This window comes from Hemibagrus wyckioides, linkage group LG28, assembly GCF_019097595.1.
Source record: "Hemibagrus wyckioides isolate EC202008001 linkage group LG28, SWU_Hwy_1.0, whole genome shotgun sequence".
NCBI lineage: Eukaryota > Metazoa > Chordata > Actinopteri > Siluriformes > Bagridae > Hemibagrus > Hemibagrus wyckioides.
This window is the reverse complement of record NC_080737.1, coordinates 7,943,405-7,969,698: the sequence shown is the minus strand read 5'-3', so window position 1 is coordinate 7,969,698 and position 26,294 is coordinate 7,943,405. Positions and strand designations below refer to the sequence as shown.

The 26,294-nt window shown below is 41.4% G+C and overlaps 1 protein-coding gene across 2 annotated transcripts; it reads right to left on the bottom strand.

Annotated features, from left to right (window-relative positions):
• Nucleotides 1-917: 917 nt before the first annotated feature.
• Nucleotides 918-26,294, bottom strand: ap2b1 (adaptor related protein complex 2 subunit beta 1). Of its 2 annotated transcripts, none has more exons than XM_058382609.1 (22): nucleotides 26,135-26,294; nucleotides 25,574-25,631; nucleotides 24,254-24,359; nucleotides 23,214-23,349; nucleotides 22,845-23,090; nucleotides 22,344-22,534; nucleotides 21,699-21,920; nucleotides 20,970-21,090; nucleotides 20,096-20,191; nucleotides 19,838-19,953; nucleotides 19,574-19,739; nucleotides 19,158-19,256; nucleotides 18,700-18,959; nucleotides 18,076-18,268; nucleotides 13,736-13,777; nucleotides 13,200-13,346; nucleotides 12,050-12,195; nucleotides 11,718-11,847; nucleotides 8,977-9,061; nucleotides 8,710-8,796; nucleotides 5,356-5,510; nucleotides 918-2,349 (listed from the first exon to the last, which is right to left on the bottom strand). In XM_058382609.1, the coding sequence occupies exons 2-22, from the start codon at nucleotides 25,608-25,610 to the stop codon at nucleotides 2,275-2,277; spliced, it is 2,856 nt and encodes a 951-aa protein (XP_058238592.1). In that variant the 5' UTR covers nucleotides 25,611-25,631; nucleotides 26,135-26,294; the 3' UTR covers nucleotides 918-2,274. The 2 variants fall into 2 exon arrangements, with proteins under 2 accessions (XP_058238592.1, XP_058238593.1); XM_058382610.1 differs by having other exon boundaries at nucleotides 26,130-26,292.

The window sequence follows — 26,294 nt, the reverse complement described above, 5'->3', positions numbered from 1 at the left end:
GATCAGAGCGTCTCCAAAACTGCAGCTCTTGTGGGGTGTTCCCGGTCTGCAGTGGTCAGTATCTATCAAAAGTGGTCCAAGGAAGGAACAGTGGTGAACCGGCGACACTATCTATCAAAATTATCCTTTATGGGTCAGGGCTGTTTTGGCAGCAAAAGGAGGAGCAACACAATATTAGGCAGGTGGTCATAATGTTATGTCTGATATGTATTTTTTTAAAAAGGGTGTAATCATTGATCATAGTAAAGTTTACTGAAGAGTTGGAAGAAGTCTCCAATAGCAGCACTTTCAAAGCCATTAGACTTGACAAGCTACATTTTTAAATTCAAGAGAAAGAAAGCCACAAGAGGCTGGGGGAGGTGGTAGCTCAAGTGGTTAAGGCTCTGGGCAATTGATAGGAAGATCGGGGTACAAGCCCCAGCACTGCCAAGCTGCCACTGTTGGGCCCTTGAGCAAGGCCAGGGGTGCTGTATCATGGCTGAACCTGCACTCTGACCCCAACCCTCCAAGGATAGGATATGTGAAGAAAGAATTTCACTGTGCAATAATGTATATGTGAGAAATAAAGACAACTTAAACCTAAAAAGACTTGATGCGCTATAGGGCCATAATCCATTTTCCTGGTGGTGTCATTATCTCTATTTGTGTTAAGTCATACCCATGTAGTTGATCACTTTCTTACAAAGCACTAAGATGGTGGAACGATGGCTTGTTTAGTAACGAAACATCATCTTGTATTGTCATATTGCTGGAAAGCTCAATCAGTTGTTTGGGCTGTCAAGCTCTTGTTCGGTATTCAGCTTGAAGCTGTAATAAAGTGGAGAGATTAGAGGCTGGCACGTGCGTCATCAGGATCAAAGGCATTATCTCGAAATCCAATAGAAGGATAGAAGAAACACGCAGGGGCTACGGTCAGGGACGTTTTTTTTTCTTGATTTATTCAAAAATGAAAATACATAAAGCAAAAACATTGGTAACAAGTGAACAATATGAGGAATGAGTGAAGAGGATGGAATGACCGGGGAAGCGTTAGCTGTGGTGGCCTCTAAATACGGTGGACAGGAAGACTGCCTTCTGTTTTAAACATCTAGACATTTATTCCAAAAGAAATTCCTCCCACAACAGACAGCACTTTGGCTAATTTTCCTATGATTACTCATGCTTATTATAATAACTACTTAAAACTAGAACCGAAAAAGCGCTACTGCACACGTCACGTGACGCTAAGCTGGTCTTCATAACTGAGCTCCAGCTTTCACATTTATATTAAACCAACAGAATCTGCAGTGTAGGAGTTTCATTAGAGCAATGCTTCCACGGGACATAGACGTATTTACCCTTAATTACGACGACACCACAAACGACAGCGCTGCTCTTTTCATGAAAGCACTTTGAAATGACGTGGCGTTCAGGCTCTAGCATGTAGAGTGTTAGTGGATGAACGATATCGATTAATGCATAAGTGCGATACTTTTTATAGAAATCACAGTACACGATCACTGCACAGAAGCGGAAACGATACAACAGGGAAACTGGTTAAATCTGAATGCCTGCAGTTCAGGAATACGAAAGTGCTTGAAACAGAAATGATACCTGCAACCAGGACTGCTACTTGCTTTGTGGCAGTGGTCGTAATATGGAGTGTAACTGAGACTGAATAATAATATACATAACATTAGCTTAGGTAGCTATGGGTGAGGGGAACAAGTTCGCACAAGACATCCATACAATGCTCAAGGTATGTGATTTATTATTATTTTTTTATTAAATACCCCACTGAGCTACTGAAACGTGGTTCTGAACCACTGACTACAAGCAGACCTGTATCAGAACCTTCATCTCATCTGCCTTCTGGTGAAGATATCTAAGCCACCCTGGCTTATGTGGCATTGATTTTAAACGATAATGTGAAACTGAGATTGCACTGAAAAACAGCCTGACTCACTGAATCATTTTTTTTTTTTGCTGAATGTAATAATCAAGCATGGCAAATACACAAGTGTGTGCAAGGAAAAACACAGTCACACTCCATTTACGGACATTTTTATAACAGTAGGCATATCATAATAAATGCGGCCGAGAGGCACGATGCACCACCTACAACTTTCCACAACACAGACATTTTGGCTATGTGGTTGCTACCATGGCACTATAATATAGCAGGGGAACGATACAGATCCTAGAAAACAGGAATGGGAAGAAGAGGTGTAAGTTTGTTCTTGTACCACAGGAATGATAGGAGAGGAAAGACTGTTTGGGGAGAGGTTTGGATCTTCAGTTCTTCAGCACGGCGTCATACATCTGGTACACGTACTGAGACACTTCTGGAGCTCTGCACTTCAGAGAGAGCTGTGAGGGGGAAAAGAAAGACAGAAAATTTATAACGTTATTATTATTATGAAATTCAAAGTGCACGGCGTTTTAGAAAAACGAAAAGGTCATGGCGAGCTCTACTCATTCTAATCGCAGGTCATTTTCTCTCTTTGTGAATGAAGGGATTAACTAATTAGCATGGATGTAATGTGCTAGTAATGAAAAGCTGCTGTATGTTGATAAACCCTGCTCACTCCACTTGTATTACTGCTTCAATGGCAGCTCAGTTATATTGTGTGTGAGAGCTCAAGCTGAAGAGTCTGTTCTTATCTTGTGTCTAACCAATGAACAACCTGTCATTCACTTCAGGGGGTCCTGAACAAAAGCGCTCGCCTACATAGCTACACGTCTCTTGCTTGATGCCATCAATTAACTCTAATGTGTATTCCCGGCTTACGAAATACGCCTGGTGTAGAGAAGCACCACCTACACACAAAACTGTAGATCAGGGTGGGATTCAAGTCAAATTCATCTAGATTGATGACTGAATGAAAGTTCGCGGCTATAAATAAGACCGTCTGAAGTGATGTTTTGTTTGGGACTGGTTATTGTTTTGTCTAGTGGCACGGTCTCTGAAGAAACGAGACGGCCATTTTAAATTCGACGGGCGAAAGAACAAACACGTTCTTCTTTTATTGTGTCTTTAAAGCCATTTTGTGATAAGGATAAAGAGAGGGTAAATGAAATGAGCCATGAGCAGACAGTCTGTGGTTTGATGAGCTGCCTTTAGCTAAAAAAATTGACATGATTGGATAAAATGCAGCAAGACTAGAATTTCTCACTAGTACAATGGCATTTTTTTTTTTAGTTGTAAATCAAATGAAAATTTCCTCATATTGACCTCACGATTACATACATTGTGAATGACATCCTTGTGAATAAGTTGCTCACTGAATGGGATCCATTGTTGTATTCAACTCAAACGTCTGACAATACTCACCGGTCTAATAAGCTTCCCAGATTTAAAAAAAAAAAAGAGTCACATCCACCATCAGAATGTCAATAGGTTGTGCACCAGGATGGAGTTAATGAATTTAATCCAACACTAAAAGCGAATGGTCGGTTTGTTGTCCAGACTCTGATGCTACCTTTTGTATTGTGTAAGCAGAAAACAACACTGACAATCCAGCGTTCCATGATTACTACTCCAGAGTGCATTGGGCCAAATCTGTGTGGCCTGATGGAACAGTGGGACTATTTGATTAGAATGCTGGAAGACAATCCCATAGAAAAAATCTCCTTGTATGGAATAATGTGGACTGACTTTCTTTTTTTAACGCCATACCAGCTTCTATGGCTATATTCATGGCAAGAGTCAGTTTTTGTTATTCAATATTAAAACTATATAAGATGTTTAAAATTCATTAAGTGTCAACAGAAAAAAACATGTTCCTTCCAAGGATAAATGTATTACATTCGAATAGAATATGTTTGATGGACAGAAGGGTTTTACATGATGAGCACTGTGGTGGATTTTCTGAATAATGTGGACTAGGAGCTGAAACACCAAATTGAACTTTAGTGCAGTACTAGGAAATCATGGCGCTTGGTGGCAATGTTTATGGATGTGATCTCAATCCAAACCATTCAGTTGCCTCTGTCCCATGCTATGAGGCCCATAAGTTGTTAAATGATTACAGTATAGATATGATCTAATCTTACTGAGCAGCCACAAGTTATATTTTACATATAAAATATACAGCTCAGATGTAAACCGTTATTTCTGGAGTATCAAAGTGACCCTGTGCTATATTTTACAACGATTGCTTATGGCATCAAAACACTTCCTGTAGTGGAGATGATTCAGTCAAATGGCTTGTTCACTCTCTGTCCAGCGTCCGCTTGAATCCGGCATGGACTTCTTCATTCTCTTTCACTCCTACTTCCAACTGGTGTGATGTGCGAATGTGTGAGCAGAGGGTTCTGCCAGCCAGTCTAAATCTTTTCGTCACTTGCTCCTGGCTGTAAAGCCAGCTGGACTTGCTCTATTATTAATCCAAAGTCTAGCTACGCCAACGCTGTCAAGAAAAGCAAAGCTAAATTCCTATTAAAACCAATTACACCGAGGTCGGATCAGTCTGCAGGCAGGCTCGGGGATCACAGGTAATCAGGCCTCATGGTAGTGACTGAATAGATGACTGCTGAAAAATCCTGAAGGATCAATGTTCTAATCAGCAGATTATGACTGTGTGCTAGTGTTTGCACTGATCTGACACTCTAAGCGGGACACATGTATGTACATTGCGAGTATAAAGGTAGATGAGATGATCTTGTTAACCTGTCAGACCAGCCACCAACCTCTAAGACATGTTTAACGGAATGAAATTTTGCCAAGGTGTGGTTCTGTACTGGAAGCACCAGAGAACATTATGTTCACTTCAGTCTACATTCCATCCTTGACAAGTGTCCTTCAGTGGAGCTGCTGCAGTGGCTTGTATGTGTATTGCTGCAAAGCGAAGGTCACTTTCACTTCTTTTGACAAGAGGTACACAAGAGTATATAGAAAGTTATTTCAATGCAATGCCGCATGTACCTGGACTGCTGATGTCATGTATTAGAATTTATAAATATTAAACAGCACTCTAGCATGTCAGAAGCTTAGCTTGTGTAAGAAAGAGGCAGAGAACGAAGAATTAATGATGCTCTCTGGCATTCGCTGAAAAGAATTTTTACGTTCCAGAGCCTTGGAAAATATAACGCTCGGAGGAGGTGAAAGTGTCTTTAAACCTACATTGTCCTGTCAGGGAGCACCAAGTAGGTCAAAGCACTCGAAGAGATAGTGTTAGTAAAGATATTTAGACCCTTTGACCTTCCTGTGCTCACACAGCATAGGATTAGGATCACTAACTCTTCCTATCCTCACTTTGCATCTAAATAAGCCTTGCTGAGTGCTCTCTGGGGCACTTAGCTTTATCTAGTTCAGGAAGTGTTATTTATCACTATCAAGTCCTGTGTTCACATCAGGTTACAGGAGGGATTTACCGTGTAGTTGGGGTTGCCAGGTTGGATGCGCAGCTCGGCGAGGATCCAGATGCCGTTAGTGAGTTTCAGAGACTGATAGAGCATGTCCTGGCCCTCAACGTTCCGCTTGGCGATGGTGTAGATGTTGTTATTCTGCAGCTTGCCTGACACGGTGTCTGTCGGGGGCCACACACACACACACACACACACACACAATGGTCACACTTTGCTTGGTCACATGAACTCATGTCAGGGATGTTTAAAATTTGTCAACAAAAAAACAAGAAGGAGAAGAAGAAGAAGAAGGGAGGGGAGTACAGGAACAGTACACAAGACCTATGAGGCTCTAATTGGTCCTCACTAACTTTAATGCTACAATAATATTAGAATAAAACTAATCTACACTCTAATCTGTAAACTACACCGAATCCTACAGGTTTTGTTTTGGTCTTACTGACATTTAGCAAACCCAGTGACATTTGTTCTATTCACACTTTAATGTGACTCATCTGTAAAGCGCAGACCTTTCTGTCTCGACCTGTGTTTTCTTGCTCAGTGTTGTGAAAGGCTGTGAAATCATATAAGCACAGCAATAAACCAACGTTACATTGCACTGAAAAGGAAAGCCTGCAGTTTTTCTTACAGATCAGTTATCTGGGTCTGAAACTGAAGATGAAACAATGGCAGCACAGGTTTATTAGCTATTCACTGAGGGAGCATTGATTGACTGAAAACTCTAGAGCAATAGATAAACAACCTTTTCACATGTCTGACATTTCGATGTGATAGAAGTCACTGACATCAACCGATTTTCCAATTACCATGAGAGACTTTCTGGCCTCGGCACCGAGCACTTGATTTTCTAGCATTAGAAAACAAACGCTGCTCATCAGCCTGAGAACCTCATCTTTACAGTGAAGCATGGTGGTGGTAGCACCAAGTTCAGTTACTTCCCTGACTAATGCCTTTCTGACATCCTTCTCTAAGCAGCATAACAGTTGGGTCATGTGCTTTCCATGTTTATATACTGAATTTAATACTGCTCCACAGCACTGCGATACTTCTGCGGATATATATTTTTTTATAAATAGCTAGAACTTTAGTCTTCATGATGCTGCTTACATTTATTCTGTAACCAACCCTGGGGGATTGATTTCGATTTATACTTGCCTACACAAAGATATTTATATACAACATTAAGTAGGTACAGAGCTAGATTAACAAACATGGTGGTGTAAACGGTCAATCTGCCTAGAAATGTCTAAAACCTTGCTAGCTGTGAGATTTCTTCATAAACATATCATGAAAACAGACAGGCGAGAAAAGTTTCACATATAAACAGTCACTTTTATGTAACTTATGACTGTAGGTCATTTTTACAGATTGTATACAACATACTGTTGCAGAATGTTGAGGTGAATCAACATGTGTGGACAAAATTCATAAAGTGTAGTGATGCGGTCATGTGAGAAATCTTGTATCAATTCCACCACACACCATCACACTAAAGGCCTGACCCCTGACAGATTAGTGCAGAGGGACTGAGGCAGCAGCTGTAACAGCGAGATGATGGTTGACAGACTGAGATCAGACGGAGGCCTGGCAGGGCATCAGAATGCATGGGAGGAAAAAGAGAGGGAGAGAGAGAGAGAGAGGGAGAGAGAGAGAGAGAGAGACAGCAGGAGAGAGAGAGAGATGTAAGAATAGGATGATGACACCAAGGGCAACTGAGCTTTAAAAAGCAGTGAATTTACCAAAAAAAACACACATCAGGAATTATTGTGTGACTGAAACTGATTGATGAGAAAACGAGTGATGGACAGATGGGTGAAACAAGAGAGAATCTGAAATGAAAAGCTCACTACAAAAAGAGGAGTTTGTTGAATATTTTCATATAACAACAGTGTGTCGCAGAGGGTTTTATCCCTTTTACACGACAACAATTTGAATAATGAGAGAAGAAGATAGACAGAGTGCAGTTAGATAGGCAGGCAGCTTAGTCACATAGCTGTACAACCCCCCTATCAGTGGTGCCGTCAACCCGAGACTGGCACTCAAATTAACCACCGCCTGAATGTGAATGTTTCAATAACTCTGTTCTTATTGAGAGGACAGGGCGAGCGAGGCAGAGCTACAATCCTGATTATGGAGCTGAGCTGCAGTCAAACGAGGATAATAATAACGATGATTATACTAAAATGGTTTATTCTTTTCTAAATTGAGTCGCAGCATACATCTTTATAAAGACCAACGCGGCTGAAAGAGTGAGCGAATCGTACCAAATAGAGGTCCTGCCTTATAAAAGATAATGACTTGATAATGAGAAGGCAAGAAGTGCTGATTGCCGAAAGAGTGCTGGTTTCAAGTGAGTCGCAAATGGAGATCGGAAGGTGTGAAAAGGAAAAGTGACTTGTGTAAAAGGGGGGGATTCGTATCTGAACAGCTATTTAAATGCACGTTCTACACCTGTGTGATGATTGATTATTAGTTATTTGTACGAAACCATAAGGAAACCAAAACACCCCCAGGGCCACATCTGTTTCACGACGTCATTAAACAAGCGAGACGCAATCAGCAGTCGAGCACAGAGTGGCGATGAGGAAAAAACACCAGGCTGCAGTAACCACTGAGATTTCTTGTCGTTGTTTGGAGCTCCACAATCACATTCCGATGACGACAAAAGGTGGAATTGATGCATTCAAGGTCAGCATTAGTCAAAGCTGATTGTTTTTTTTCTTCAGCAATAACAGGAAGACTGTACCTGTTGCTCGATGGTAGCATCAAGTGTACATCTTTTTGTATGTGCTGTGTGTTATTTTTTACCTTTACAAAATGGGACGTTGACATTTGAATGACGTTTTTTCCCCTCCTTAAGCCTAAGCACTGCTTCCCAAACACCCAATTCCCGCCCAGGAATCACAAATCCCCACCCCCAGGATCTATAATGGTCCACCGAGTGTGTATGAAATGACTCACACGAGGATCCAGTCTTCCGAAGAAGGTTTCTAAGCCACTTAGATTAGGTTGATATTTTGGTCAAGCTCTGAGGGTTACACCATAAACCAATAAAATCATTACTATTTCACTATACTAAACACATGACTATTGCCCCTTTAAAGTTTTATTAAAAAAAAAACAAAAAACGATGGCACCTCTGAGGATAGATGTGTACTCAAGGTAACAAATGATGTACCCTTGTTCATACCACCCCAGGTACAGTTTGATACCTTTATTTCTGACAGTGTGTAGGTGTAAATAGTTCTCTACCTACATTCCTGACCTACTTTTGAAAAACAGTGTAGATTATCCTTGTGGACGGCTTACTTTCGAGTCAAAAAACTTCCAATCCTAAAAAACAAAAAACAAAACCCTTACCTGCATTTAAGTGGCACTCCTTGATTTGGTACTGCAGCTCATTCTCATTGGGAATGTCTTTCCATGTGGCTAAGAATACCTGGCGCTCTGTGGAGACCAAAAATAAAAAATTAACCAGAAACCCATTGCACTCACTTCTTTTCAGACGATGCAACACAGAGAGGTACAATAGAAACCCGGTCCTTGGGGACTACTAGGCTGTGTTGTTTCTGCTTGGCTTGAGTACTGAATGCGGGGCATATTGCGAGCAAAGTAACAAACTTTTACCCATTTTGCCGTCCTCGACGAAGAAGACGTTGAGCGGAATGAGCACGCTGAAGTAGAAGACGTCGATGCTGTTTTTCACAGCCACCTGTCGGACAGGAGAGATTCGGAGAGGTCAGACTCTTTCCACTACACAGTAGTCACTACATCACAATGCACGGATTTGTCATTTTAAACAAAAAACTAAAGATGAATGAATCTCTGGCTTTTTTTTCCTCCGAGCTCGAGAAGTGTCGCAGGTGATGAAGTGTTAATGTAGAAATGCGACGGTGACTGTAAGCGTTCGATCATACATGGTGACTCATTGGGAAAGCGTGACACCGTAACGACCCTATTCCGAATAGGAGAATTATACGTGATTACATTTACATAGATTTGTGAATATGCTTGAGGATAGCTACTTGCAGGTCAAGACCGCAACAACACATGAACAAATGAGTGCCAGTGAAAGAGCCTTCGGATTTCCGCTGACCTAGCGGTCAACTCTGAGTAGAACTTTACTTGGCTGAACTCGCTACACTTATTTACATTTGTTCCAAATCTGCTCTTCTGTCTTCACTGCATCCATGGCTATTAACAATAACTGCCTGTGTTGTGCATTCTGAGATACTATTCTGTTCACCACAGTCATAAAGAGTGGTTATTTGAGCTCAAAACCTGTGAGTCAGACACAAAGTCCCAATACAGAAATCGCTGAGATGACATTGTTAATGCTAAGAGACCTGTATCTGCATGATTTGATTCAATGCACTGCTGCCACATGATTGGCTGATTGGATAACACTATAGATAAAGCAGAGCTGCCGCAGGTGAACTGTATTTAAAATGGAAGATGATTAACAACAGCGGCAACATTGCTACTGAAAATACTTTGCTTGGTCGTTTGTCACAGTAGTACAGGTGAGGTGAGGGATATTTTTACGGCACTAATATTTCTCCTCACAGCCTAGGAGCCGTCAATAAAATATCTATTCAGAAGAAAAACTTTGTGTGCAAATGGGAGAAACTGATTTGTAACCAATATGAGTAATAATGGCTCTCTGATTGCCTGTCATGTCAATCCTGCTGGCTGTCAAATCGATCATGTTTCTTAGCACTCAGCCCCTCGAACCGAGACAGCGTGTCTATTTAGTGGTGTGGCTGACAAGCAGGATTTCAACAAAAAAAAAAAAAAAAAAAAATCACCAGCTTCACCTAATTTCCCACCAAAACTGCTGATAAATACCTTAATTCTTCTGCAGAGGTTTTGAACTCCTCTGTGGAAAGAAAGCTTGCTTTTACTGGGAATGTGTTTACAGCTACAAGTAGAATGCTTGAAGAAAGAAAAAAAAAAAAAATCAATGCTGAAGAGCAGTGTGACTTTTACTAGGCTATTTATCTGTCTGGTTAAATGCTGCTTTCTTACTGATGCATGCTAAGAAGCTTTGTTTTAAGAAACAATACTCATTTCGGTTAGATAAAAGCCATCGGTTAAAGCAGTCCTTTAAAAGGAATGACTGTGCAAGACAAGAATATGCTGACAAGCCTATATTATGATGCCCAAGGGAGGCATTCTTTTTCCTTTTCAGTTTCCTTGCCATAAAAAAAGAATGTGGAAGCTGAAATTCGAACGCTTTTCATGACATAAGGGCACTGCATTTCTCCACACAAAAAAAGAAAGAGGAGAATAAATGCTTCCTATAATGAAAAGCTTCTATGTGGATTTCTGCTTTTTCTGCTGTCAAACAAAAAGACCTTGACTATGCACTATTAAAAAGGTCAAAGCTGGAAAATTCTCCTTCAGCCGTGTCGGAAAAATATATCGAACGAATATATCGTGACTGTTGTTCTGGAACATTAATCAACACCTTCTGATACGAGAATTCAACAGTGCTGTGGTGGTAAAGGCTAAACAATAATGAAGCTGCCAGGGGTTTTTTGTCCTGTTATAAAGGACACTGGGAGCCTGCAACTCCAAGGTCTTGGCAGGCTACTTCCGCAGACAGCGGGGGGTTTTTCACACGGACCCCGCGCTTCCAAACAAGCGTCTCATAAACAATCTCTGCTGGAGCTTTGCTGGCTGCCGACTGAACAGGTGCAAGTGTCATTTCTGCCATCCAAAAAAAAAATCATCCAATATAAGAAAAAAAAACAAGAGACACATGAGGAGATTGAGAATACAGGAAGACCCAGAAAGGTGACGGCAAACTGTTGAAAACATGAGGCGAACACACACTCGTCGGCTCACCAGGGAGCTGCTGGAGGATATTTCACAGATCATTATGGTGTGGAGGGTAGAACCGGAGCACGCTGTGCACAGCCCTCACAGCTGGATTTCACCACATCAGCTATTCCTCAAGCTGTCGGCTGCCAGCGAGGGGCTAAGAGTGGGAGACTGTCCAAACCCAGAGGGGGGTGGGGTGGGGGTGGATTTCCGAGCGAAACGCACTTCCTCTAGTTTGGCTCGGATCGAGAACAGTTAACGTGGCGCTCTCGGCTGATGGATTGGTTTGCGAGAGTTGGTGTCGCTGCCAGCGAGAGCTCGCTTATCGTCACGCTTTTAAAACGGCGTTCATTATAACGATGAGGAATCCTGACAGAACTAATGAATCTCAGTGACAGGTGGGTGGAGGGGAGATAATTGCATAATCTGGTGTAATTGTAAGAAAAACGAGTTGGATAATTTGGAGTTGAGTGCTGCAAGGTGCTAACTGAATAATGATGAACGTTTTAAAAAAGATAACGCCGACGGTCCCGTGTTCCTACCTGGAGATTGTTGAGGGGGTCCATCTTCATAACGGGTCCGATGGTATTGAGAGGCAGGGAGATGTCGATGTTTTGGTTTGGCATCAGAGGTGTGTGAATGGGTAAAGGCGTGGTAGGAATCACTCCGAAACTACACAGGAGCCGATGATTAGATCATAGAAACATGGACATACACATTATATGAAGAAAAAAAAAAAAATTATTATATATATATATATATATATATATTTTATATATATATATATATATATATATATATATATATATATATATATATATATATATATATATATATATATATATATATATATTTAAAATGTATGAGCAGATACCTGTTCTTATTAAACTGGATGGCAAAGTCGGTCATGTGCTGCAGGGCTTTGTTGGTGAAAGTCATGTCCATGTACATGTGACCCTGACGGCGGGAGAAGGTTCCGGAAATTTCTAACCCTTTCGCCTTGACGGCTGGCAACCACACCTGAAAAGAGAAGAGCTGTGTTACGTCACATTGTCCTCCGTAACTTAAACACGCTTTTTATTGTAGTTTTACACATCAGATTTACTACTCTTTGTTCTTTGTGTATAAAGACAGTAAAAAAATTCTATTTTAAATTGGAATTCGGTACCGAGGCGCACCGGAATCGAGCCTACAGCCGATGAACTATTCCTTTTGCGTTTCTATCTCAACATACTCACAAACCACATACTGTCTTATCTATAAAAACTGAGCTGGGGGAATATTTTGCTCAGTGCATTCACTGCTGCTGCTTCAAGCTCATGCTGATAAGACACAAAGAGCCAAAAAATAAATAAATAAAGATGCTGGTACAAGAGAACAATGTGCTTGTGGTGGGGAAAGTTCTGAAAATGTTAACGCTGGAGAAATTCACGCTAGCATGGCCCTGGGTGTCAGACCTGTGTGTCAGTTTTCTTTATTAGCCCAGTTCAGTCTCTGCATTAGGTTTAGCTCGGGGAGATATTATTAATGAAGCTGTTTGTGGCATTCCCAAGTGAGCCGTACTCCTTAGATATATCCGGCGTTTCTAAGAATGGGATGCCACAGAGGCAGAATTAGACTAAATTGAGCGTAATCCCACAGACCCACACCGCACGTGACCTACATGATGTAAATGAGTGAGTTTACACAAACTGTTCTCTGTTCAGATTTATACGAACGCACTTGATTGAACATGCTGTTTCTATAGCAATAACTCATTCATAAAAACCTGTACGGTGGACATAATCTGTCTGAAAAACTGACCTGAAAGTATGAAACGTTCTTAGTAAAATAAAACAATGACGTTCTAATCTCAACTTTGGGATGAGTGAATCCACTACATGTCAAGCTTCACCCCATTGTTGATTATTTTCCTAGAAAAGTACACTGTTTGTTTTATTCCTTATTCGTACCAGATTTATGCACCTCCAGAAATTTAGATGACTTTTGCATTGTAAGACTATGGGAAAAAATTAACCACTTACAGCTTTAGGTGCAACAAAACCCCCGGTATTGATGGCCATGCTTGTGGAGAGTTCAAACAGGTCATTTAGGCCGCTGCTGATGGGCGCTGGAGTGGGAGACGGTGCGAACGTGTTTGGCACTGAGGATGGAATGAAGTTCTGGCCGACCTGAAGAGGAGGGAAAACACAACACGGTTATTGTATATTTTAATTAACACAATAAACTAGATCTAGCAAAACATGCCACAGTCAGTGTAACATTGTAGTGTAGAAAAAGATATAGGATGTGGTAGCTTTGTGGATAAGGTGTTGGGTTACTAATCAGAAGGTCCACCACGCTGCCACTACTGGACCCTTGAGCAAGGCTCTTAATCGCTCAGTTGTATAAAATAAGATAAAAATGTAAGTGGCTCTGGATAAGGGCGTCTGCTAAGTGCCGTAAATGTACTGCTTTATTAGGAAGCACTTTTCAAAAGCTGATCATAGAAGAGTTGATTTCACTCAACAACCAATGAGTCAATTTCTGTTTTAATATAATGTTAATACAGTCTACTTACTGCAGGACTGCCTCCAACACCTCCACCGAGATCTCCCCCAAGCTACAAAAAAATATAAACAGACTTGTTAATAATAATAATTATAACAACAATAATAATGAGAGCTCTAAACAGTCAACAGATCAGAAAGCAGAAATAATTACAGTCCGGTTTATTTCCTAGCTTTCCAATTTTTTCATTACTTGCCATGACCTGCAGGCAGAGAAAATGCTCATCATAATGAGGAAAAAACGATTGTGTCGGTTCTTACGAGGATTTTGGCTCATGCTCTGGAACAGGGCCATTTCTCAGCCGAACCTTCACCAATGAGTAATATCAGCCACTGTAAAGCCCTAACCTCAGCAGAAGAGTCAGCTGGGGAGAGTCGATGGTTTCTCTGCTAGCGTCATATAACTCCATATTACGGCTGCCAACCTTCAGTATGGTTAGACAGGGTGGTCCGGGAGGTTTTCACAGAGACGCAGTAAATCGAGTTCACATTTCGGGCTTCGTGAAATAAAAGAAGAGAGGGCAGTGGGATGGAAAGTGCAATCATTAATAAATCCTGAGAGGTGAGCAAAATAAATCTAGGGAGAGTTTTGTTGTGGCCGAGTGTCTCGTATACCCATCACCTTTTTCAACAGGTGTCAATAGGTGTTTCACAGGAATCTTTATTTTATTCCTTTATTTCTTTGCCAAAGGTGAATCAACAATTCCAGTGCCACAATGCTGATGCTATAAAATGTCTCTCTGTGTGTGTGTAATATATATATATATATACACACACACACACACACACACACACACACACACACACCTCTACACTAGGAAGCACAATTGGTCGCCCCGTCGTCCTTCCCTGTACATCTCTGATTATACACATTAAGGGAGGCTAGTGAGAGGAAATAGGTTTGGAATAATACACTCGATGTTTCCATCATTTCTAGCAATTAATCACAGCGAGTGCAGCCAATGAGCATGTAATTAAAATGGCGCTAAGTGGCTTCCAGCAGCTTTCACTCCTGGTTAGTCGTGATGTTTCTGGGTGATGCATTGCTTTAATGGGTGGTTGCTGATAGACATTCCTGCAGTGTGAGGGTTTCTTTTTTTTTTAAAAGGTCAAAGGAAGTTTTAACCATCCTGACAGAAAGTTTTGGAAAAAAGTTGTGACTATAGCATTTAAATAAAACCTTCTCTCACACATGAATGTCTCCTGGTTTATGCAGGAATCTGTTTGTCCACACGCCCCGACGTGACTTTATAAAGCTTGGACAATGTTTTATAATTAAAATCAGCCAATAACACAATAGACAATGGAATCTGTTATGGATCTGCTAGTAGTTTTATGAACAATTGTACGATTGACTATATTAACCAACTAAAAGTTGGTTTTATGTATGTATGCATGTATTTTCTTCACGCTGTGTTTGTATAAAAACAAAGCAAAAAATCTGGAATGATTTGTTTCGACATGCACCGACCAGGCATAACATTATTACCACCTGCCTAATATTGTGTTGGTCCCCCTTTTGCTACCACAACAGCCCTGACCCGTCATGCACTGTGTATTCTAACACCTTTCTATCAGAACCAGCATCAACTTCTTCAGCAATTTGAGCAACAGTAGCTCGTCTGTTAGATCGGATCACACGGGCCAGCCTTCACTCCCCACGTGCATCAATGAGCCTTGACCGCCCATGACCCTGTCACCAGTTCACCACTGTTCCTTCCTTGGACCACTTTTGATAGATACTGACCACTGCAGACCGGGAACACCCCACAAGAGCTGCAGTTTTGGAGATGCTCTGATCCATTCATCTATTCAATTCAATTTATTTTGTATAGCGCCTTTTACAATGAACATTGTCTCAAAGCAGCTTTACAAAAGAAGAGAAACGGAGAAAGGGGAGGGGGAAAAAATGGGGGAAAAACCCAACTAAATAACTAGAAATAAGAATAAATTATTAAATTATTAAACTATTTTATCCCTAATGAACAAGCCTGTGGCGACGGTGGCAAGGAAAAACTCCCTGCGATGATATGAGGAAGAAACCTTGAGAGGAACCAGAATCAGAAGGGAACCCATGCATTTATGTGACACTAAACAGTAAATAATGTAACTGTAACTGATTAATATCCTTTCTACATCAGCAATCAATGGCCCATGAGGAACTATTAGGTCATTGTAGTTTCTAAGGTCATTATAGACACTAATTCTTTGCTGTCACAAGCTGACAGATGAAATGGCAGATCTGTTTGGATCATCACAATTTGGCCCTTCATCAAACTCGCTCAAATCCTTACGCTTGTCCATTTTTCCTGCTTCAAATTTGAGGACTAAATGTTTACTTGCTGCCTAATATATCCCACCCACTAACAGGTGCCATGATGAGGAGACAATCGGGCTTATTCACTGCACCTCTCACTGGTCATAATGTTATGGCTGATCGGTGTAAACTGACACTGTGTGGAAGCCCCACCCCCTTCTCACCATCACACACACTCTTTGCCTGGACTAGCGGTGCGGCTTTTCCTTCGGTCACATTAAATGGAGAAAGTTTTGAGTTGACTTTCCTTCTGTCCCTCATGGGCCAGTTGTCCAACAAAACTGTGTGTTTGTGAGTGTGTGTGTGTGTGTGTGGTAGTCACACAACATGAGATGAAACTGAAAATAAACAGACAAAAAAAACGCTATATTTGCCTTGCTGTACTAGCTATTAACCTACAATTTACATTTATCTCTAAATCCCTCTGACAGGTCCAACCACCCAAAGCTGAATGAATACATATGAAAATCAACTTTACCAATAATCTGGGGGAAAAAAAACATCCCCACACCTTTTCTTTTCATTTCCACCTTCTAAGCAGGAGCCTGATCATTATTGTGCCTTTCAGACCATGTCTTTCATTAAAACTGGCACGATTCCATCACTCGCTCTAATGGTTTGCTCTGAGCTGCTGATAAGTCAAAGACCTTTATTCTTTCCTTATGAACTCCTAATGAGAGGAGAGACTTTTAAGGCAGTAGGGGAGAAACGGTGGCTTAAAAAACTGTCTTAGTAGAGGATTTGACACTTAAGCCTTTTAATGAGTTTCGGATATCTCTCGGATTCTTCCGGTTACGAAAAGGTCGAACGTCGTTCGGGGTGAATTCCAGACTTCCAGCACCAGCGATGATGATTGTCCTTGATTGTCATGCTGCGTCTACTGTCATGGAGCTCAATGCTTCCAGCTCAGGTCAGAAGTGGCACGTCTCATTTTGAGCTGGGTCTGAGCCAATATATTTCCGCGGGTGCTCCTCCTGAATACCGATCCGGAGGAAAGCAATCACGGCTTTATGTGGAGCAAGCTGCCGAATAGCCGTTTGAGGCCTAAGGTAGCTTGCAAGTCCATTGTTACAACGTTACAGCTCAGGTCTAATACTTTTACTTCACTGCATTGGATGAAAGAAATTGTGTGCGTGTGTGAGCCAGAGATTCATTCAACCCAAACCACTGCTCTTTTTTCCCCCTTCCCAGTCGATCAATAAGTACAGAATGCATTTTGCTGCCAATAGTCCATATCGACCAATGCCCCTGTGTTTTTAGAGGAAAATAATCTATAGCACGGTGGTGTGATGCGGCCCATCATAAACAGACACATCTTAACACGTTTTATTCCACTTACATCAAGCAGATTTGAATTGTTTTTTTCTTATTTTTGGTTTATGATTAATATCATGGAACATCATGGAATGAAGCGACTTTCTGGTATCTGGTATAAGAAGAAATAAAGCACAGCTTGGCATGCTACTGAGGATCTCGAAAAAGTGCTTTGTCTGAAATGCTTCCCCGTTCCAGGAATCTTAGAAGGCACAGCTTTACCTCTCACTGATACAAAACGCTGACAGCGGAGACTAAACCACTCTCCATGCCGAAACTACTTCCTGACCAATCAGCAGACAAAAATTTAATAGCGCTGTGGATTCCTTGGCATTGCTTGAATAAAACAAGCAAACAGACCCAAACACCTAAGTAACTTAATGTATTTTCTTAAAGTGATGCAAATATATTTGTTTAAAAAAACTCCTGAGAAACAAAATATCAGTCTCCTTGCTGTGGGCAATGTTTTGCTCCAATTCCATTAAGCAGAAGCCTCTGGGGGAGACACGTGACCGTGATAATAATACAGTAAAATCTCTAACATATTGCAATGCGGGTGAGGTTGGGTCAAGTTCAACACAAAGCGCTCTTCAAAACGGGGAAAAAAATTCAGGTGGGGAAAAGAAATATTTAAAATTGCTGAAGTCAGCATACACAATTGAATGTGTAAAATATGAAACTATAAATCATTAAATAATGATGAAGATAAAAGGTGTTCACCAGACTGTCAAGACCGCCTCCGAGAAGATCTACGGCTCCCATCTGCATGGACGAGACCTGCGGCACGTTGACTGGAGGACCCAGGTCGAGGTTGAGAAGGTCACCCAGAAGGTCACCTTGAGATGGAATAACCTGGGGCTGGTCGATGGTGGAAGCCGGACCACCGCTGACTGGGCTCTCACCAGTGTCGATGCTATTGCAGAAGAGAAAATAGGACACAGTGTGAGGACAGGATGCCTGGAATTACAATAGTCAGACTGACAGAAACGGATTCAGGCAACTTGTTTACTTCTGAGTGACTCATGATAGCGTTCAAGAGACAGAATAATAAATCGTCTAAGCGGCTTATTTGTGTGTAAACTGACTATGAATGAATGTTCAGTAACTTTCTTTGGTTTTGAAACATAATGAGCAGAAGTAGAGAAACAAAAATTTCATTCAGAGAAATAGGAAAAAATGAAAAATAGGTCATGTGCTTGACTGAAATTGTGTTTTTTAAACACACCAATTCCATGTAGTCCAGCATGACCTTGGGGGCAGGATATTTCATTCTACATCTAGTAACTCTTCCAAAAAGCCTTTAAAAAAAAATCACACTGAATCCATCATCTCCCATCCATTTACCTGCCATGCTGGATGGGCAGGTGCTTGCGGTGGATGCCGTGACTGCCTTCCACGAAAGCGTTAGGCGGCTTGTGGTAGACAGAGGCCAGTGAGCCGATGTGACAAATGAGCTCGTCCAGCAGCGTGGGCTCGATCAGGTCCGTCTCCTCCGAGATCAGCGGCTTCTCAGACAGCACCACCTCTTTGGCAGTCACCGGGTCAGTGGACAGCAGACGCCAGTAGATGTAGCCACGATCCCTCAGGTCAGGGTTATCAGAGTCCTGTGGAAAAATATTAGAGAATAGGAGCAGGTTTAATAGTCTGGAGTGGTCTGTTAGCAAGAACTAGATTATAAATTAAGCGGATATTAGATGACTGTCCTGTGTCAACATTGTAATCAAATAGTGGACATAAAACTGCTTAAAGATGTGCCATAAAGTGTCCATTATGCAATGACAAAGTAATTAATGGAGTCTCACTTGAGTGGCCAGACTGAGAACTTGCTGCACCAGCTCCTGTGTCTCTGAAGGCTTCTTCAGGAACAGCTTCACGATGGCTGTCAGCAAAGTGAGCTGAACCTGCAAGACAATACAGAATGACATCAGTACACTTTATACACACCTGAAACCTTGCACATATAAACCCAGGCCATCTCAGATGGTTCTTAATCAGTTTCAAACACGTGGTATAATCTGGTCTTTGTATATTTCACTCAAGCTCTTTGCATTATTCGTTTGATTGATATTTTTAACCAGTACTTGTCAATTTTGCACATGGATAGATATGAAAGTCGAAGGAATAAAACACAAAACCACAGTAATGAGTAATAAGGTAATAAACAGACTATCTGGCTCACACCAATGTGTGCGACAACTGCTCATTCTGAGCAACAAACCTGAGTGCTTTCATCGTGGAAGCCCTCGAGGAAGCTTTCCAGAAGTTCGTCGGCGTTGTCGATCCTCTCTGCGTATTCGCCCACGATCCAAATCATTGCTGCACGTGCGTCCGGTTCGTCCAGAGAGTCCAGATTCTCACACAGAGTGGCGATGATGCTTTCGTACCTACACAGGTCACGGGATTACATTTTTTTTTTTATCGTATAATATCAAAGGACACGGTAAATCAGAGTGTTTCATGTAGTAGAATGAGAGAGACTGACTTGTTGGGGTATTTGCGGAAAATGTCTCGGATCACCACGATAGCCTCCTGCACGACGTAGTTCACTTTTGTCTGGATGAGGTCCAGGAGGGTGCTCACGCAGCGCTCGGCTGATTGCTAGTTTGTTTGCAGAAAGAGAAACAGAGAAAGATTATTTTCCTATAATGGCACATCCTTAATCAAAATCGAGACGCTTTCCAGTACAACAGGGCAACGGTAAAGACAATAATGCCTGCTGAATGCCACTGATGTAACACACCTCCACTTTTATAGCACAGCGCCCGATGGCACGAACCGCCTTGCGCACGAAATCCACGTCCACCTCTGTGGCATATTCCTTCAGCTCGGCCAGTACCTAGGAGCAAGAAAAATGACCTTTTCATTGCACCTACACTGACATACCTCATACCATTTTCCACTGAAAAAGAAAATCAATAGTGCTTTATATACAGGGACGTTGATCCACCTCAGAGTCCAGAAATGAACTCAAATCATATTTGGAGAGATCTGGTGTTTTCTTATATTCTGTACATTTCACTGAGGTAAAATTATTTAGCATTGTGTGTGATATTTGGATAGAACTGTAAAGGCTGGCATTAGTGTTTCACACTATTGTATCAGAACCATATCAAATTCATGAAGTATTACTCCTAGATTTGTCGTCGATCAGGATATTTTCTGGATTGATCAAACGGGACAGCTGTACTCCACGTTGCAACAGATTGTGTTAATCCACAAAACAGCCAAAAAATAAATAAAATCTGTGCCTTGCATGCGTTGCGTAGATGACAGACGAGAGACAGGTTTTTACCACAGGGAGAAAAATGTTTACTGTTCTGTGACAGTGTCTGTGCTGTGAATCAGATTTTTACTCCACTGACAGTAGACTTGTCTAAGTGTGCCTGCGCTTACGCGGGGATTTTCTGGCAGCTATTGAACAGACTGCGGCTCAGATATGAAGCTGTTACACCAGCTCCCTTTGGGCTCGGTGCGAGTGTTGCAAAGGACAGAACGCTTTGCGCGAGTGGGGAAAACACCAAGAAAATGTCACACACAAATCAAACAGGATAAAAATAAACACACACAGACAACATTGTGAAAATACAGTAAGAGGGTGTTTGTGGCAGTCGTACCTGTGCGATGTTTGCCTGAGAGGCCAGTCGGATCATGATGTCCAGTTTCTCCAGCTTGACGTAGATGGGATCGTTGTACTTGACAAAGAACACTTTGATCTCCTGCTTCAGGATCTCAGGTCTGGCAAAGAGACACAGTTTAAATAGTAATATAATAATATGGAGATAATTACACCGCATCGCATCCGGATCTGATTGTCCGCCATGTTTTCTGTGACTGAAGATCATATGAAGTTTATTTCAAATGAAGCGTTCGAGATGACCCCTAACCAGTATGTGCAAAGTCTTAGATCATCTAATGACCTAAGTAACAATGGCCTGGACATACAGTTAGGATAAAAGAATAATAATATAGATTTTGCCATGAAGTTGTTGAAATGAAAACATTTTAAACTATAATGCAGATTTCAACGCTCAGAGTTTATTGTAACGGCTTTAATTAAGGACAATAAGGTATAATGGTTTTGAATTAAATTTTAGACTATAAGCCTTTGGTGATCTCTGAAAGGTGTTCTGTAGAGTAATACTGCCATCTAGTGGCAACAGCAATATTGACTGATCTCATTTTGTCTATTTCTCCATGAAGAGAAACTGTAAATTATTACTTGTCTAATTTTTAGAAGTTTACCATAATCACCCAACATCATTTGGGACTCAGTGGATAAAGTTCCTCAAGCCCTATGGTACATGTGTGTGTGTGTATTGGTGAATAAACTTTATAACTCTGACCTCTTCTGCACAATGAGGTTGATGTTCCTGAGGGCCACGTACTGGACCTCGGGCTCGCCAGAGAGCAGAGTCACTAGAGGAGGAGAGAGCTTCTTCAGCAGGGTGTTGTAATAGTCCGAGTCCTTCGGCAGCAGCTCCAGGAACTTCATCAGGACCTTGACGGCCGACAGCACCACAGCAGAGTTGGCGTGCGAGAGACGCGGGGTCACTCGCTCGCAGATGCTACGGCAATGGGGAAAAAATGCATTGGTGAATACTTGGAATTGCTAGACAGCCGACAGTCAATAACTTGAAGTGTGCTTTTAGCTCCATAGAAAATATTTTTCACTGTTCTCACAAAGGGGCTGCTACATAACCAACTATGGTCTTCGCTTATATTAAAAACATCAAAATGACATAAAATATGGACTAAAGGCAATTATTTAAAAACAAAAAACTAAGAAGTCCCTGTTGACAGCTTATTTGAGTATCAGGCTGTGATGAACGGGTTCAGATATAAATCTCTCTCTAAATCACTGGGAATGTTCCTTATGTTCTTTTCTCAGGCTACAAATTATTACCCTCCTTGTTCTCAACCAGAATTAGACTGTGTGTCTGTGTTACATTTGTTTGCTGCTTGGACCTGAATGCGTTCTCATTCCGTACCTCTGGGCTTCCCGCTCATCTTTGGGGTTGTAGTTGGACAAGCAGTCCAGGATGAAGATCTGTCCCCACTCGGTGCACTCGTTCAGGGCGGTGAGCAGCTTATTGATGTTCTGAGGGTTCAGATCCAGCAGGTTGCTGTTGGGGTGAGACTCGCTGATCTCAGACAGAGCTGCCACGGCATTGGCCACAACCTGGAGAGAGCGTAAAGGACTTTTACTTAAAAATCATGTCTTCTTTTTGAAATCTTTAATGCTCTTCAAAATTAATAATTCTCTGTAAACCTGATGCAAAAGAGTGACCAGGGTCACACATCCCCACCTTTTCATCAGCAGGAAAACAGGTGTATTTGAACATAAGAATGAATGTAAGAAAGGAAAAGAAAGAAAAAAATAGGTGAAAAAGAAATGGAAGGAAGGAAGGAAAGAGAAGAGGAACGCATCTGAGGGCTGCACCTGAAACTCTTACTTATCTTACTGGACACACACACACACAGTTACACACCATTGGGTTGGAGTCAGCGATCAGATCCCTGAGGGAATCCAGAAAGCCCTGATCCTCCACCATTTGTGCGTTGATGTCATGCAGCTTGGCCACGCACACGGCCGCCGTCTTCCTCACGTACGGGTCCTCGTCCTTTAGGCACTTCCTCAGAGGCTCACACAGATACTCGGTGATCTTGTCCACGCGGATGCAGCCCATGGTGCGCACAGCCAGGGCACGGATAAGAGGGTTCGGGTCTTCACAGTCCTGAGAGAGAAACACATGGGTGAAGTTAAATCATCATAGGGTTAGGTGCCAGATCTCCTGTGTGTCTCCTTTACTACAAGTCATATCTCAGAGCACTTTTCTAACAGCAGGAGATGTTCTGACCTTCACAAAACTGTTGACCGCCATGATGGCCATGTCAGGCTGACTCTTGGCGTAGTTCATCAGGTAGAGATACACCAGCTTCTTCAGCTCCAGATTATCCGTCTGCATGCAGTTCACCACATCTGGAAACAAAGAGCTGAAGAGGGAAGAGAAGAAATTTACATCATCATCATCACCCTCATCAACATCAGATTCTGCACTGTGGATCACTGTATTAGTTTCGCAGTAGGTTGATGAAGCTGGGAGACTCTTGCTCTTTACATCAGTCATTAATCTAGCACAGTTATTTCAACCATTCCTAGAGCAACAAGTTGTTTACTTTAACCAAATGTGGTGATATGATTTTATCAGTGTGGAAAGATTAGGACAAACGGAAACTACACACACAAGGAAAAAAACACTTTTTAATAAATTGTTAAAAAACTGAAGGAAGGAAGGAAGGAAGGGACAGTGGGAAGGACAGAAAGAAAGAATGAAATGATAAAAGGAAGGGAGAGAAGAAGGAAGGAAGGAAAGAAATGAAATGAAGAAAGTAAGGAAGGGAGAAAGAAAGGAATGAAGAAAAGGAGAAAGGAAAGAAGAAAGAAAGGAAGGTAGGAAGGAAGAAAGGGAGAAAGAAATGAAAGTAAGGAAGAAAGGGAGGAAGGGAGAAAGGAAGGAAGGAAGGAAGGAAGGAGAGAGAAAGGGAGGAAGAAAGGAAGAAAGAAAGAAAGGGGGGGTTGAAAAAGAGAAAGAAAGAAACAGAACGACAAAAACAAAATGAAGGGGAAAAGAAAACATTAAGGGAAAAAAAACGACAGAAAGAAGGGAAAAAAACTCTCCTAAATAAACAGCTGATGCTGTCACTTGTTTTTATAAATGTCCATTTAGTGTTTCGAGGGTTTCTCTACTGAAAATGCAGACTGCAGTTAAAAGTACTAAACGTCTGGACACAGCAGCTGGAGAGCATCAAAGGTCAACACGTAAAGGAAATGGCTTCAACCTTGAGCTTGATCCTTAGCCTGAAGCAAAAGAAACAACACATAATAAAGCAATCCTACCTCACGTCCTTGCCCACGGTCATGGCAGCGATGACCTTTTTCACCGCTTCCTTCCTCTTCTCTTTTTTCTCATTGTTCAGCTCAGCTTTTAGTTCAAATATCTCTCCTGGAAGAAACAGCAGCATGAGTATTCCCTTTTAGGCGTATGTGTTTCATAAGTAAGTTATAGGATACTATGGAAAGAAAAGTCTACACACCCCTGTTAAAAAGGCTATACACAAAATGAAACCTTTAACTTTTAACTCTCCCCTTTAAGTTTATATTTCAAGCAACAGAATTCAAAATGTCTCCATAATGGTCCGATGAGAGCAAGGTAGAACTTTTTGGGAAATATTGAAGACAAAAACAAGACATCTCATCACCCAAAGAACACCACAACCATACAAAAACATATTTTGTTGGCCAGATATAAGAGAAAATATTATGTGCAATTTACCTGAAAATAATCATCAAAAAACGATTCAATTGGTTACACTAAATTTAATGTACACTGATCAGGCATAACATTATGAGCACTGAGAGATGAGGAGATAATCAGTGTTATTCACTTCATCATGGCACCTGTTAGTGGGTGGGATATATTAGGCAGCAAGTGAACATTTTGTCCTCAAAGTTGATGTGTTGGAAGCAGGAAAAATGGACAAGCGTAAGGATTTGGGAGAGTTTGACAAAGGGCCAAATTGTAATGGCTAGACCACTGGATCAGAGCATCTCCAAAACTGCAGCTCTTGTGGGGTGTTCCCGGTCTGCAGTGGTCAGTATCTATCAAAAGTGGTCCAAGGAAGGAACAGTGGTGAACCGATGACAGGGTCATGGGCGGCCAAGGCTCACTGATGGATGTGGGGAGTGAAGGCTGACCCGTGTGATCCGATCCAACAGACGAGCTACTGTTGATCAAATTGCTGAAGAAGTTAATGATGGCCATAATGTTATGCCTGATCGGTGTAAAAAAGCATAGAGCGAGTATAATCACTTTCCGTATTATTAATGCGCACTGATTACGTTATAAAATCTCACCAGTGTATTAGAACTGCTCAGAGAATTAAATTAACCTGAGGAACACCTGTACAGCATGATAAAGCAATAGGTAACATCACCGCCTTTACAACACAGGAGTTTCAGTTCATCGGGAGTAAGTTAGATCATCGAGTAAGTGAATTTTATTCCAAGACTGGATCATGTCGGATGTGTATGGTGAAGCACGGTGGCATCATCCTTCAGAGCTGCAGCTGTAACACCCTGAAAACCTGCTCTAGGTGTGTAAACTTTCCTTTCCCCCCATTATTTCACTAAACAGAGGTCCCTGAATGTATGTATTACCTTTCTTGTTCGTGGTGAAGTACTTGGAGTCAGTCATTCTGAGTGGTTTTCAGGTCAGCTGGAGGAAATAAAAAGCCTACATTAATGAAACAAACAAACAGTGTATAATATTTGCCTAACAGTAGAGCTGTACTATACTGAAACAAAATATATACATATACACAAGACAGCAAAATATTAAACATATAACTATACAAGACTGTAATGATTTTGTGTACAATTTATGCATGGAAATAATGTGAATATTCTTATTTATGGGTTTTATTTTAAAGCCTGTTAAACGTTAACGTACACACAACCACTAGCGATGTCAATTCATTTAGTCAAATATTCCCTTTTTAAAGAAATAAAACAGCTAAATATGCGTACTTCGTGTACTAAACTACAAGTTAGCCGCGCAATTTTATTTTTATTTCTATTTTTCTGACATTCACGGGCGTTGCTGCTAATCCTTCCTGCTAAGCAATTCAAGCTAACGGAGCTGCTGCTAGCCGCGAAGCTAACACACACCGATTGAACAGCTGTAAATAATCACACGGCGATCACAAACACACACCTCACCTTCCGTATAGAAACAGCGAGATAATAAAAAACTACAAAATATAAACGGTGTCTATTGATCCCAGTAGGTTGGAGTGTAGTTATGCGCTTCTTCCCGTTTTCAGGCCACAGCTGTAAAGACGGTGGGAAAAGATGGAGCGCCTCCCGGAAAAAAAAAAAA

Excerpts from the sequence above, each read along its gene's own strand:
- ap2b1 (XM_058382609.1), bottom strand. The coding sequence starts at position 25,610 with ATGACTGACTCCAAGTACTTCACCACGAACAAGAAAG. Across the intron at positions 19,257-19,573 it reads TCCACGATGAAAGCACTCAG|GTTCAGCTCACTTTGCTGAC; the intron begins GTTTGTTGCTCA and ends ATTGTCTTGCAG. Across the intron at positions 8,797-8,976 it reads CGTCGAGGACGGCAAAATGG|AGCGCCAGGTATTCTTAGCC; the intron begins GTAAAAGTTTGT and ends TGGTCTCCACAG.